General features: G+C 41.9%; 1 protein-coding gene across 2 annotated transcripts in view; it reads right to left on the bottom strand.

The window, feature by feature from the left end:
* Positions 1-14,001, bottom strand: part of CTTNBP2 (cortactin binding protein 2) — a 153,345-nt gene that overhangs the window by 48,879 nt on the left and 90,465 nt on the right. For both annotated transcript variants that reach the window (XM_045864354.3, XM_064575018.1), the window contains 2 exons: positions 11,819-12,073; positions 1,142-1,259 (listed from right to left, as the gene is read on the bottom strand). In XM_045864354.3, the coding sequence (XP_045720310.1) occupies positions 1,142-1,259; positions 11,819-12,073 (373 nt within the window). The remainder of the gene's footprint in view (positions 1-1,141; positions 1,260-11,818; positions 12,074-14,001) is intronic.

Here is a 14,001-nt window from a genome sequence, read left to right as displayed (position 1 = left end):
TTTTCTCATGCTGGAAGACATCGAGGGCCTAACAAGTCTCCCTGACTTCTCCTGGGACTTCCTACAATTATTCTCAGCAAAGCAGCCACGGGAACTGTGAAAATGTACAGCGGATCCTGTCACTCTGAAGCTCAAACACTGAAAGGGCTATCTTACAACAGCCTATAAATTCCAACCAGATCAGGCTGCCACCTGATCCCATCTTATAACTTCTCTCCCCTCGCTCATTCCAACCCAGCACTCTGCCCCCTTTACAGCTCCTCGGACACAACAGGTATGCTCCTACTCGAGGGCCTCTGTCCACCTGACAATGTTCTGCTTGGAAAGCTCTTACCTGAGCTGCCCTGCTCACCTCCTTCAAGTGGTTGCTTCAATGTCTCACCAGTGAGGCTCCCTTGACCATCACTTTAAAAACTGAAACCCATCCTCACACTCCCAATCCTCCCGAGTCTTTTCCATGCACAAATTACTGTCTCACATACCATGTAATAAATTATTTCTTATGTTTATTGTTCATTTTCTGTCTCAATGTTAGAATATATGTTAAAGCTGAAATATTGATACAGCTGGCTGACTGGATGGACTGAGTGATAATCTTGATATGAGAAGTTGTAATATTTTGTATGATCTGAAACTCCATATTCCATAAACCCACAAGTGAACCTTTTAGAACATGTGCTGAGAAGCATATATGCTTAGAGCTGGAAGAGACCCAAAAGATCTTCAATTATCTTCACAGGCAGGTTGGCAACCAGGCACTGAGAGATAACTTTCCTACATTTATATGATCAGCTAATGGCAAAGGTACCCAGCCAGGATTCTTCATGCCCTATTCATCTCATGTCTTAGAGAGACAATCTAAGTCCAGAAAAAAAGAGCAATAATTAAATACTGTCCAAGGTCATTAAAATACAAAGAAGATCTAGCATTATTTGAATAGCAACTAATTCTCTAAAAAGCCATTCTGCAGGGAGAAAAATAATCATCACCTTTATAATCAGTAAAATATGTTTGTAGTTGCTAGGGTTCAAAGAAGGCGAAGAAGTGAATGAGCAAACTGTAGCTGCATGAATATCTTCCCAATGTGCCCGAGGCCCCAGCAGTGTGAGGAAGGATGAACAAAGCTGTGAATGGCACTCACTCAGATTCTCCAGCAGATGCTTGCAGTCATCAGTGGCGACATCGTGCGCGGTCCGATTGCACTTATCTCTCCTTTCTGGCTCAAGCCCTCCGTGCTTACACAAGATTTCCAGGCAGTTCTGTAAAGGTAAAGGCTCTATTACCTCACGCCCAAATGAATAAACTCAAATGAAAAATTCAAGGGAAAAGTCATTCGCCTGTAATGAGCAAATCAGAAATTCTCAGCTAGAAATCATATTTCAATTTCAGCAACCCAAATACACACATTAACCTAAACACAGGCTCAAAATGGAAAGCAAAGAGTGCTTCATTCAAATGTGAATCACAGGACCACAACATCACTCCACAGAACAGCCTCCTAGGTTTCAAGAGGAAAAAAAGCTTACTAATCACTCATGTTGCAGAGTGAAATTAAGGAAGAAGTGGACTTCGGCAGACAGTATCCTTTTATGGTAATTTGGCAATATAAAGCAAAAAGACTTTTGCTACAACTGGTGCTCCATGCTGTCTCGTAGATGATGAACTGTTTTCCTGGTCATGTAAGTGCAGGGCTCCAATTTTAACAATTCTGTCTCAGAGTCCCCGTAAGCACATTTATATTTGTGATCTTACACTGCCCTATTTTTATTTGAAAAATATGAACACCATGTTGAGTTTTTAGAAAAATTTTCCAAACAGATACTGAAGATATGCATCCTCTCTTTTGCAGCTCTTTCTTCTCTGTTGCTTCAGGAAATCCAAAAAAAGTATCAGTAACCTATGAACTGGAAACTATGTTTAGGTCCAACATATGGATGAATTTTATAGAATTTTATAATGTTGAATGAAAAGAAGCCAAAAAAAGTATCAGTAACCTATGAACTGGAAACTCTTAGTTCTCCAAAATGTTTCATAACAAAGTAGAAGTAAGACAATATATGTGCAAACATTTTCAAGTAAGTAATTGTGTGGCAGGATAGAACATCAGGATATTGGCCAAGGACCTCTGCCAAATCAACTTTTACTACTTCATGATTTGTTTACTGATTTCCCACCAGAATAAGCACAAAACTGAATAGACCAGAAACCATAAAAAGGAACTAACAACCAAACAAGCAACACCCTTTCCATCTCTCCCTTACACACACACACACACACACACACACACACAGGCTTTGGGCGGATTTCATTTTTTCACTTCTAACAATAGTAAACCAGGCAGTCTGAAAATATTGCTGTAAAACATCTTTTTCTATTTTGTAAAATACAGAAACACACCTTTTTCCTCTTTTTATGTAAATATTTTTATTGACATATACTATCCTCATAGAGAAGTACACAAATAGGCTTGAAGAAGTATCACAAAGTGAACATAACTGTGTAAGGCACACTCTGGAAGCCTCCTGTACGTTCCATCTCAATTGCTAGCCCCTCCTCTTTCCCCCACAGATAACTACTATGATGATTTCTAATACCAGAGACTGGTTTAACCTGTTTATCAACTTAATGTAAGTGGAATCATATTGCAATTTCACTTTAATATTTGGCTTCTTTTCATTCAACATTATAAAATTCTATAAAATTCATCCATATGTTGGGACTAAACATAGTTTACCCTTTTTTTAAAAAAAAAGTACTGTGTGGAGGCACCTAGGTGGCTCAGTCGGTTAAGCATCTGCCTTCAGCTCAGGTCATGATCCTGGGGTCCTGGGATCGAGTTCCGCGCATCGGGCTCCCTGCAGAGCTTCTGCCTCTCTGTCTCTCATGAATAAATAAAATCTTAAAAAAAAAAAAAAAAGTACTGTGTGGTATTCCATGTGTGGTATATATGAATACATCATAATTTACTTATCTGTTCTCTTGGTAATGGACATCGGGTTCTACTATGGACATTCTAGTACATGTCCTTTGATGGACACACGTGCACATTTCTGTTGGGTGTTATGTTCGGAGCTGGCCTGCTAGGTCACAGGCTATGCATATGTTGTTCTAGGTCAGTATATACTGCAAAGAGCTTTCAGAAGTGGCTATACCAATTTCCACGCCCACCAGGAGTATATGCGAGTTCCAGTTGCTTCATATTGTCCCCAAAACAGACTTTACACGTGAGTTCATAAGGAAGTACAGGAAATCCCTAAGGGTCAAAAAGAAAGCAAGCAAGCTAAAACCACCAATTAAGTGAAATCTGAACAGGAAGCCAGTGCTGGTGTGAAGACCAGCGGATGTAGGGAATCTTTTCAGATGCTGGGGGGATGGGAGACGAGGTCTCTGCAGCCCCAAAATGGAGGCGCTGAACCAGGTTTGCCTGCAAAGGGAACTGACTAGAACATTGGTTTCTCACTGCGCCTGCTCAGGTTGGAGGGATCTCCTCTAACAACTGTAATCAAAGTCTGTTTTTGTGTAGATAGGTCTGGGGTTCAAATTCAAAAACTCCCTAAGCCAAGAAATGAACCAAAAACAAAGTCAAATATATAAATAACAGTTCTTATCAAACTGTTATGACTAATTTGTATAATACCAGTAAATGCATTAGATAGTAAATGAGAAATTCAGAAATGCTGATTTAGAAATGAACTTTAATGGGAAATTAACTAGAATGCAATCAGAGCACTAAACTTTGTGAATTCCCAGAGAAGAGATAAAAATAATACCTTTATTATGCAAGTTAATACTTGCAGCAAAAGCAGATAAGAGCCAAAACAGACCTGGATCCTAATTCTGCCAATGTAAATGATTTTATCTATGACTTTCGGCAAATCATGTAACATTTCTGTTTCAGTTTCCTTATCTTTGTTTAAATATTTGTATTTGTAGGGCTCTTATGTGACTTAAATGAAGAGATGCATAAAAAGTTCACATGCTCAGCATGTACTAAACTCTCAATATTTATTAGCTGTTATTATTATAATCAACATAATCACCAATTAGAAAATAACCTAAATATTCAATTAAGTAGTAAGGAATTATAGCACATCAATAAATGTCACTGATCTCAATATAATTCTAGGTGACGTTACTTTAAATTACAAACAGACATGATAAAAGATACAACCAAAATCTGCAAGAGTCTTTTACCTCTGACCTTCAAAGTGGGTTGTATATAATTTTTATTATACTCAGGTAGGTCAGTGGACAATAATATAAGCAATGACTTTCTCTATAAGGAAGCAAGCAATGTTGGTCCCCAGGAGGATAGCAGGGTGATGCATATCCAAACCCACTGCTGGGCTCCATGGGGAACAGAAAGGAGTTGAAAACCTCCACCCAACTGACACTTAACAAGCACAGCTACAGCTATCTGAGTGCATACTAAGTGCCAGGCACAGTTCTAACACTTTGCAAGTATTTAGTGCTCATTAATCCCCACAACTATAAGAAAGAGGTACTAAGCACTCTTCCAGGTCCTCTGTTAGACCTGAGGATTGTGACGATGAGTAAGGTAATAGTTCTGCTTCTCAGGGAGGAATCCAAAGTGTAGTAGAGACATGGGCAAAATGGCACTGAAGTGATGTCCAAAGTGGTACTAGGTGGAAGAGGAGGGAAAGGTGGAGCAAGGAATCTAAGCTCTCTCCTTGATGGGTGGGGTTTGTGAAGAGGATAAATGCTGTGATGCCAGTCACTGCTTCTGGAAATGGATTCCCAGGGGGCCTAAACCAGGCAGGGTGTCCTACCCAAGTGACGGAGAACAAGAGATCTCGACAGGTGGGTTTAAACCGAAGTCCTATTCATCATGATAGAGATACATCTGCTACAACAGACACTTAAAAAGCAGAGGTTTGAGCTTAAGCTTTCACTTCCACTCATATCCCACCCACCAGAACTTAGGTAGGTGACCTTATTACCTGCAAAGGAGTCTGGAGAATGTGGTCTTTAGTTTGGGTGGTCATGAGCCCAGAACTCTGCAGAATCCACTATTATGGAAGGGGGAAAGAGATGTTGAAGGTCAGTGACCGACCTCTGCCATGGTCCTTTAAGGAGAGCTGAGAAGCAAGGTAGAAGTGCCAGGGAGACTGAGTAGAAACCCCAAGTCCAAAGAGCTAGATAGAAGATCAAAGTCAGGTCAGGGAGCTGAGAGTCTGACACTGGGCAGAGGGAGGGAGAGTGAAAGCAGTCTGCAAATGCACAGAGTGGACACCCTGGGGGTATGGGTGTGCCCACTGTCTTGCAGGAAAGATGGAAGGCTGTTAGAATGAGAAATGATGGCATAAGCAACAAGGTAGATTTAGGGGTGAATGGCCAAAGACAAACATAGCTGGAGTTCGCTGTGAAGGGCTGAGTTCTAAGGCTGGCGTGAAGATAGGTTTTCTGTAGGCATGAGGATATATTCAGGTAGCAAAATGCCATGATAAGCATGATTCTGAAAACCGACTGGTACATTTGGAAGGTATACTGGAAAGGAGGGTGAAAGGAAGGAGCTCAGTAAGAAAGAACTGCAGGAACAGTCCACTCACTCATCAATTCAGCCAACAGTACTCGCAGGCCAGAGACTCTGCCGGACACAGTACACACAAAAATGGAAAAGTGGTATTTTTTATTTTTTGGAGGAGACAGAAAGAGAGACAGGCATGCAAACAATTAAAGTAGAAACGCTCTAAGTGAAGTGTGGAGAGGAGCCCTGGGAGCACCTCGCTTTTGGATGCCAAGACTTGAGCTGAGCTGTTTTCCAGGCAGGGAAGGGTCAGGAGAGGAGAAGAGGCCATTTGAGGTTAATCTGAAGCGGAGACAGGAAGACAGGGAGAGGAGAGAGCACAGGGCATCTGCACAGTAGCCAGTGGGGTGCCTGCCGAGAGCGCACAGCGCGTTAGGGAAGGAGACAGGAAGTGTGCCTTTGGAGGTGAACTGAGTCCAGATCAAGAAGGGACTTGTCTGTCGCCATATAGGTCTGGCACTTATCCTGGGAGTGACAGACCCTTGGAAAGACGCTAAGCAGGGAAATTACATGAAGAAGTTCCCGTCTGAAAGACCCTCTCATGGTGAGCTAAGGGGGCGGAGAGACCGCAGATGAAGAGCCTGGCAGAACCTGCACGAATCTAGACAGCAGACGAGGAGGGCTCCCCAGGGGCAGTGCCCACGAGATATGGAGGAGGCAACATAGTCAAAATTCATATGCGAGGAAATTAAAATCTAGAGTTGTACCGATCATTTGAATTCGTTAAGTCAGGAAGACGGAGCAAGTAAACACAAATGCCAGGTGATGGTACTGGATTCAGAAGGAACAAGAGATGCAGCAGACGGGCTAAGGAGCACAAACACAGGAGCCCTAGGATGCAGCCAGGTGGAGTGTTCTGATGGAAGCAAAAGTGAATATGATCATCAATGGGGTTACCATATAATTCCCCAACTGGTACACTTTTAAGAGTAAAAAGGGGGGTACTGTTAATAATTACACTGGGATGACATAAAGAATGACTGTACTGGACAAAGGAATTTTGCTGCTCTAGTTTCTAAGGAGATGCCCTGTAAACTGTGGCCCTCCTGAATAGGACCTTCTTGGGTAGATTCAGGAAATGGTTAGGTAAGGCTAGAGACAACATTTTGGAATTTCTAGGTTATAATCTGGGGATCAGTAAAATCATGCAAGGGAAAAAGTACAGAGCACGAGGAGAAAAAGGGTCAAAACCCAGATCCATGAAAGGTGTTCGTGGAAAACAAGGAGAGTCCATATCTTGGGTGAGGGGTGGAACAGGACTTTGGTTGGCTAAGTTTAGATTAGAATCCATTAGGATCCTGTCGGTTAATCACTGCTGCTCAAATTAAGCAAGGATGCAATACTCTGCACTGAATATTCTGGAATAGGTGTTAAAAAAAAATAGCCTTCCCTTTGTTTATTAACAGCTGAGTCAGTCTGGCCTTTTCAAAAATAATTTTATAGGGTGCCTGGGTGGCTCAGATGGTTAAACGTCTGCCTTTGGCTCAGGTCATGGTCCAGGGTCCTGGGATCGAGTCCCGCATTGGGCTCCCTGCTCAGTGGGGAGCCTGCTTCTCCCTCTGCCTCTCTCGCTCTGTCTCTTATGAATAAATAAATAAAATCTTTAAAAAAAAATCAATAATAATTTTATAAAAATTAAGGGGGAAAAAAGGAAATAATCGTGGAGAATCTAAAGCACAAAAAACAGATTCCCAAGAACAGATTTCTACTTATCACGATCAACATCTAGTTCCAAAGAGTTGGTCCAACTTCATAGATATCTTATCTTTCTCCTCTCCCAACCAGTTACCCAATTCCGCATGACAAGAAAGAAACTCAGTGACTCCCATAATCTTATTCTCTGCAGCCATGACCCAGGGAGAGGAAATCTAAATCTTGGGGCCCCCTGCGGGACTCTATACTTGAGACACACAGCCTCATCCAGACCACCCAGTCGGGGTGGATGCTACCGCGTCCGAGGGAGCATGACACTCCCTGCTAGAAGATAATAACGTGTCAGGCAGACCACAATCCTAACACAATGCAAAAATGACCTAATGATGGTAACAAAAGGGCCACTGTCTGATCAGAGGGCAGGAGGCCTGCCCAGAGATGACTGCCAGGATGCCGAAAATAAATGTCTAGAAGACAGGTAAAAAGCCAGGTGTGGAGATCTGCGTTTGGGATGCTTTACTGCAGAAGCCACAGTTAAAGCTGAAAGACTCGATAAACTCTTAAAAAACAGGACCAGCCAATTACAAACGGAGTGTGGGAGTTGCTTACGATTAAACAAAAGAGAAAAACCAGAAAAAAAAAGAGAAAGCCTGGTCCTTGAAATAGGAGGGGAAGTGAGGATAGGGCAGGGTCAAAAGTGGAGGAAGGAGTCTGCCCGAAATAGTCAACACATTAACCCAGAGAGACTGAGTAAGAGCCTGAGTGACAGGAAGCCACCAGCTTTGGTCATATCTATAAACTAGAATTATAATCTAGTCCTGCAGCCAAAAACACACACAGTCCTCGGAAATAAAGAATCTCTTTGTACGAGAGCTTCAACAACAGAGATATCAAATTCAGAACATCTCCCTAATGTTTCTGCTGCACAAACCTGACATGTCAAAGGTCACATGACACAACCCAGTTTCACTAAGAAACTCTTTCTGTTCACACTGTGATGAAAACAAACGTTTATGCTCAATGATTAGTCACAGGCAGGCTTTAGAGAGAGGCACTCCTATTAGCAAACACTGAAGGGCGACTAGCATAAATTGCTTAGCCATTGGGAGAAAGACAAAGGACTAAAGTGGGAAAAGCACTGATTTGGGAATCTGATCTTCCATGAACTGACCTTGGGGAATGTGTTACACTATTTTCTGAGACTTGATTTTTTCATCTACAAAATGAGGAGGTTGGGCTCGATGAGCTATATCCCTTCAAGCTCTGAAATGCCACAATTCTTTATTGAAAAACATGTGGAAACAAGTAATGATGTACTGCTACCTTATATAGGTCAGACACATATACGCTGCTGGACAGAGAAGAAACATTCATTTTTTAAGCTCTGCTTGTGGCCAGGGTAGAATTTTTCACCCGCAAAATGATTCAGAATTGTAATTATTTTTTTCAGAAAATTAGTCCTAGGAAATTAGTTGTAAATGGATTACCTCTCTGGAGAACAATCTTAGCCAGGATATGAACTCTATTAGGCAAATGACGCAGAAGGACTTTCCAATACCTTTGACTAGGAAGGAGGGCAGCATGGTACAGTGTGAAGATAATGAAATCAGGCAATCTGGGCTTCATTCCCAACTTCTCTCTAGTACTCCCTCCAGGGTTTAAATGTCCTAATCATAAAATGAAGAGGCTAGACTGGAAGATGAAGTGTCCATTCTGGGGCTAAAAAAAAAAAATCTATTATTTTAATCTATGATTTTACTCAGCAGTGTGCCAAAGTTGTCAGTCATGATCACTTTTATTTTTTTAATTTTTTTTAAAGATTTTATTTATTTATTTGCTAGACAGAGAGAGAGAGAGAGTGAGAGTACAAGCAGGGGGAGTGGCAGGCAGAGGGAGAAGTAGGCTTCCCGCAGAGCAAGGAGCCCGATGTGGGACTCGATCCCAGGACCCTGGGATCATGACCTGAGCCGAAGGTAGGCACTTAACCTACTGAGCCACCTAGGCAACCCAGTCATGATCACTTTTAAAAATCTCTCTTTTCTCGTTCAAAATTTATCTTCTGCCTCTTAAAGAAAATACAGGGACAGTCGTATTCTATGAGAGAAAGTGGTCATATTTCCCTTTACTCAACAATGACAGAGCATCTATATGTACCAGGGGCCTGAGGATCCATGAAGATACCATCCCTGATTACAAAAAGCACGAGGACCAAGAAGGAGTTCATAATTAAGGAGCTGAGCAGAAACACAAGAGCCCTACCTACACTGCAGGGTCACTCACCCTGGGAGCACTTTCTCTCTCTGCTTAGCATGAGAGGTTCAGCAGCTGAACATTCTAGATCAGTGATGCTCAGGGTTTCTTTTGTTTGTTTGTCTTTTTTTGCCTCCAGGTTGAGCGTGTACACAACCCACTCTTCAGAGATTTTCTTGAGGGGGTGGAAGTAGGTTGAAAACAACTCCTTCAATGTACCCTTCTACCACCAAATGAGATTCATGGCCTAAGATGAACCATGCATTTTCAAATGTAAACTTTTCACAGTTCTCATCGTTGTCTCCTAAAAACTTTTATGTCATGCATATTGCATCCCATTCAAATCAAGACATGTGTATCGAGTTCACAAAATTTTTGTACTTTTTTGTTAAAGGGTAAAATGGGAGCAAACTACTAACAAGCAATACCTCCACATTTAACTAAATCATGCTTTTCTCATTTAAAAAAAAAAAAGTCCAAAATGAACAGCTTCTGTTCTAGGTTATAATAGGTTGTAATAACAGGAAGTTACCCAAATGCAGTTTCTAGCTATTCCCAGACATCTCCATCTGGATGAACATCTCAGCACTTAAATCCAGCCTGTCTAAACCCACGTTCTATCTTCTTGATCACAATGATGCCTCTCCTTTTTTCTTCCTGAGCGTCACTGCTCCCCTTCTCAAGTCAGCTCCCTTTTTTCCTGCATCTAATCTGTCTGCAACCCAAAGACACTTCTGGTCTGTAATGTGTCTCATTATATCTGCCACTCTCTTCGTCTTTCACCTAGTCTCTCTTCCTGCCACCAATTTTTTCATAACCCCCAATCTTCTCCGTGTTATTGCTAATCATTCAAACTAGAGAGCTGATTATTTTGCTCCTTTGTACAAAACATTTCAGTGGCTTTACTCTGACCAGTAAAAAAGGCCCCAACTCCTTAAAATGTCACTGAAGCCCACGTCGGACTACGAGACCCCAGTCCCACCTTATTTCTCAGCGTCCCCCATCAGCTCGGCCTGTCCTGTTGCTCACGTCCCTCCTTCCAGTCTCTGCTCCTACTGCTGCCCAGTCTGACCTACTCTCCAATCCCAGTGATGAGTGGCAAATTTAACCCACCCAGCAAGGCCCAAATCCCTTCCAGTGCCTCCTGAAAGAGCCACTTCTGGGCCTAAGATCCCTGTGACTCTGCTCTCTGATATAGGTGCATTCTCTTTGTTCAAAAAATAAAATTTGCATCTGTATACTGTTCCAACCTCATGTCCAATACCCTTATTTTAATTTGTTGTGTTCTCTTACCTACCCTTGTCTTGCATCCTGTTCTCTTGCCACTGAACTAGGGAGTTAGCTGATGGTGTAAGTGATCCCTTGCCGATGTCAGCTTACACAGTGCCTTGCACTCAGGAGCTTCCTAATAGCTTCTTTTTTTTTTTTTTTAAAGATTTTTATTTATTTATTTGAGAGAGAGAATGAGATAGAGAGAGCATGAGAGGGGGGAAGGTCAGAGGGAGAAGCAGACTCCCCGCCGAGCAGGGAGCCTGATGTGGGACTCGATCCCGGGACTCCAGGATCATGACCTGAGCCGAAGGCAGTCGCTCAACCAACTGAGCCACCCAGGCGCCCCCTAATAGCTTCTTATCACTAAAGTACATTATTGCTAAACTGATCAAAACAGGAAAAAGCATGAGGGAATGGCCTATTACTTCCTGAATAATCAGAATCATTTTCTACTCTAACTGATGCGTGAAATCTTGAGCGTCCTCATACCTACCAGTAAAACAGCACAGGAAGAACGTAAGGGAGGCAGTTCAGAGTTGAGAGCATGCATCTGAATCCTGGCCCTCCCTCTAACCAGCAGCATAGCCTTGGTCCTTGAGTCAAACAATCCCGTAGGCTAAATCAACACCAAACTCTTTCTCCTAATTTTACATGAGATTTTTAAAAAAAAGTCTGAAATCACTCCCACATTTGTTAACAAACTCCAAGTATGATTTTTGTAGAAGTCTCGGGGCGCCTGGGTGGCTCAGTCAGTTAAGCCTCTGACTTCAGCTGGGGTCATGATCTCGGGGGCCTGGGATTGAGCCCCCTGTGACAGGCGGGGAGTCTGCTTCTCCCTCTCCCCGTGCCCCTCCCCCTGCTTGTGCATGTTCTCTTTCTCAAATAAATAAATAAAATCTTATTAAAAAAAGAAGTCTCATATATGGTTGACTGTAAATACTATGGGACAGAAAAAAAAGGCAGTTCATATTGGTAGTTGATGGTCTCCTGCAATATCACTCAGTCTCCAATCATTCCGTTGAAATACTCTCAGTCAATAGCAGACAACTGTGTCACGCATCAAACTGTAAAGACGCCAGCTTCTACCAGACACACCTTAAAACCTTTTGAGGCAGCAATATGGGCAGCGGTCCAGCCTTCTCCGTCAGCATGGTTAATGAGGTCTGCAGGAACAACAGGCTTGGATGTGCCTTCGGGACTCTCTTCTCCTGGATCCAAGTCAAAGACACCTGACTCGGGTTCCTCCTCATGCGAAGAGTTTCCGCGAGCTGGTGCTCTATGGTACATAAGAAGCTTGAGGCTATCCACATTGCCAGTGTCCACAGCTGCATGAACTGGTGTCCAGCCATCCTGAAGATAAAGTGACCAGGAGGAAAGGGTTGACTACAACATGGATGTTGAGAACAGTATTATTTAAAGTTCACCTCTAAAAGTTCTTGGGCATGGACCAGTGAGCAGGGAAAAGCAGGCATTCCAATCCTGAATGTCACTGATGAGCTGAGTCAAGTTCTCTGACCTCTGTCAATTACCGTATTTCCCACTGCTAGGACTCATGCTTGCTGTTTTGTAAGAATTTCCACTTAACAGTTAGCCATTTGGAGTTTAAGAATACAAAAAAGAATGAACTTTAGCATAAAGATTTTTCAAAATTTATATCCAAGGACAGTATTATTAGTAATGTACTAACTGAATGCTGCTATAAGCCAGTTTTACTTATAGGGCAGAGTCCCAACTGGTGATCTTAAAATTTTAGGCCAACGATTCTTGAAGGAAAAAAATCTAGATAATAGGGTAAAGATGGACATACAGGAAAAGCAAGGCCAAATAACTTCATGAAATGGGTATGGGCCTTTATTGAGAGTTCTGTGATTGCAGTTGGAAACTGATAAATGCAAGCTTAGAAAATGTTCCAACTAAAATTATTGGGCCCACTCTCTAGAATATATTACTGTGAGGCCTTCATTATCCACTTGGCTGGTTGCTAGGGTACATTCACTTAGAACTCTTTTCTAGGGCAGTGGTTCTCAAGTGTGGTCACCAGACCAGCAGCAGCATCACCTGGGAACTTGTTAGAGAGGAGAGTTGTTGAGCCTTCACCCAGACCGACTGAATGAGAAGGCAATCTGTGCCTTCACCAGCCCTCCGGGTGATTCAGATGCACCGAAGTGTGACAAGCACTTTTCCAGGGAAAATCTTGGTCCCCTTTCCATCTCTCAAGGGTCTTCCTTCCACTCAGGTACCAGTCTTCATTATATTTTTAAGACTTTCATAAAAGAACAGAATTATTTTGGTGATTTGTATCTTTTACTTTATTTTCCTATCTTTATTTTCTTTTTGGCGAATTTTTTTTTTCATGGGGTATTTCATATTGTTATATTAAATATCTTTCAGTGAGCTAAAGCACACTTTTTAAGAAAATAATGAGGTAGAACACAAGGAAAGACAGTAAGTGGTAACAATGTACATTTAGAGTGAGTTATCTGATCATTTGCTAAAGCTGGCTCTTGATGAAGTGGATTTTTCTCTGGTTCTATACTTCATACCAATGAAGTCGGCTTGGCTATGACAAGACCATGGCTGGGCAGTAAAGAGAACACCTTAGACTCCTCGGGCATATTCCAGCTAGGTAAAGCGTTTCATGGCTTATTCTTTGTTGGGCTGTGGACACCATTACTGGGTAGGCCTTAATTAGGCACCAGAGTGTAAGTGCTCCTGACCTTCCCTAGTCAAATCTCTTGACTTTTTCCTAATTTTTACATTACAAAGGCTATGTTTATAGCAGCATTGTTTACAATAGCCAAGATAGGAAGCAGCCTAAGTGTCAATTGATTGATGAATGGATAAAGAAGATGTGAGATATATATTATATAATGGAATATTATTCAGCCATAAAAAAAGAATGAAATCTTGCCATTTGCAACAACATGGGTGGAGCCTGAGAGCATATTGCTCATTGAAATAAGGCAGTCAGAGAAAGACAAATATATGATTTCACTCATATGTGGAATTTAAGAAACAAAACAAGCAAACAAATGGAAAAAAGTTAGAGAGAGAGAGAGAAATCAAAAACAGAGTCTTAACTATAGAAAACAAATTGATGGTTACCAGAGGGGAGGGTCGGGAAGGGGGGGGTGTTAAACAGTTGATGGGGATTAAGGAGTGCACTTGTCATAAAAAAACAAACAAAAAAGAAAATATAAAACCAACAACAATCCAGGATCTAAGGGTGACCTATAAAATAGATAATGGACCTTTTTATCCTGGGAAATTTTAAGGAT

This window comes from Mirounga angustirostris, unplaced genomic scaffold (assembly GCF_029215605.1).
Source record: "Mirounga angustirostris isolate CCGP_5_RB_7025 unplaced genomic scaffold, mMirAng1.0.hap1 SCAF_12, whole genome shotgun sequence".
In the NCBI taxonomy this organism is placed as follows: domain Eukaryota; kingdom Metazoa; phylum Chordata; class Mammalia; order Carnivora; family Phocidae; genus Mirounga; species Mirounga angustirostris.
This window is presented reverse-complemented; position numbering and strand designations above follow the sequence as displayed.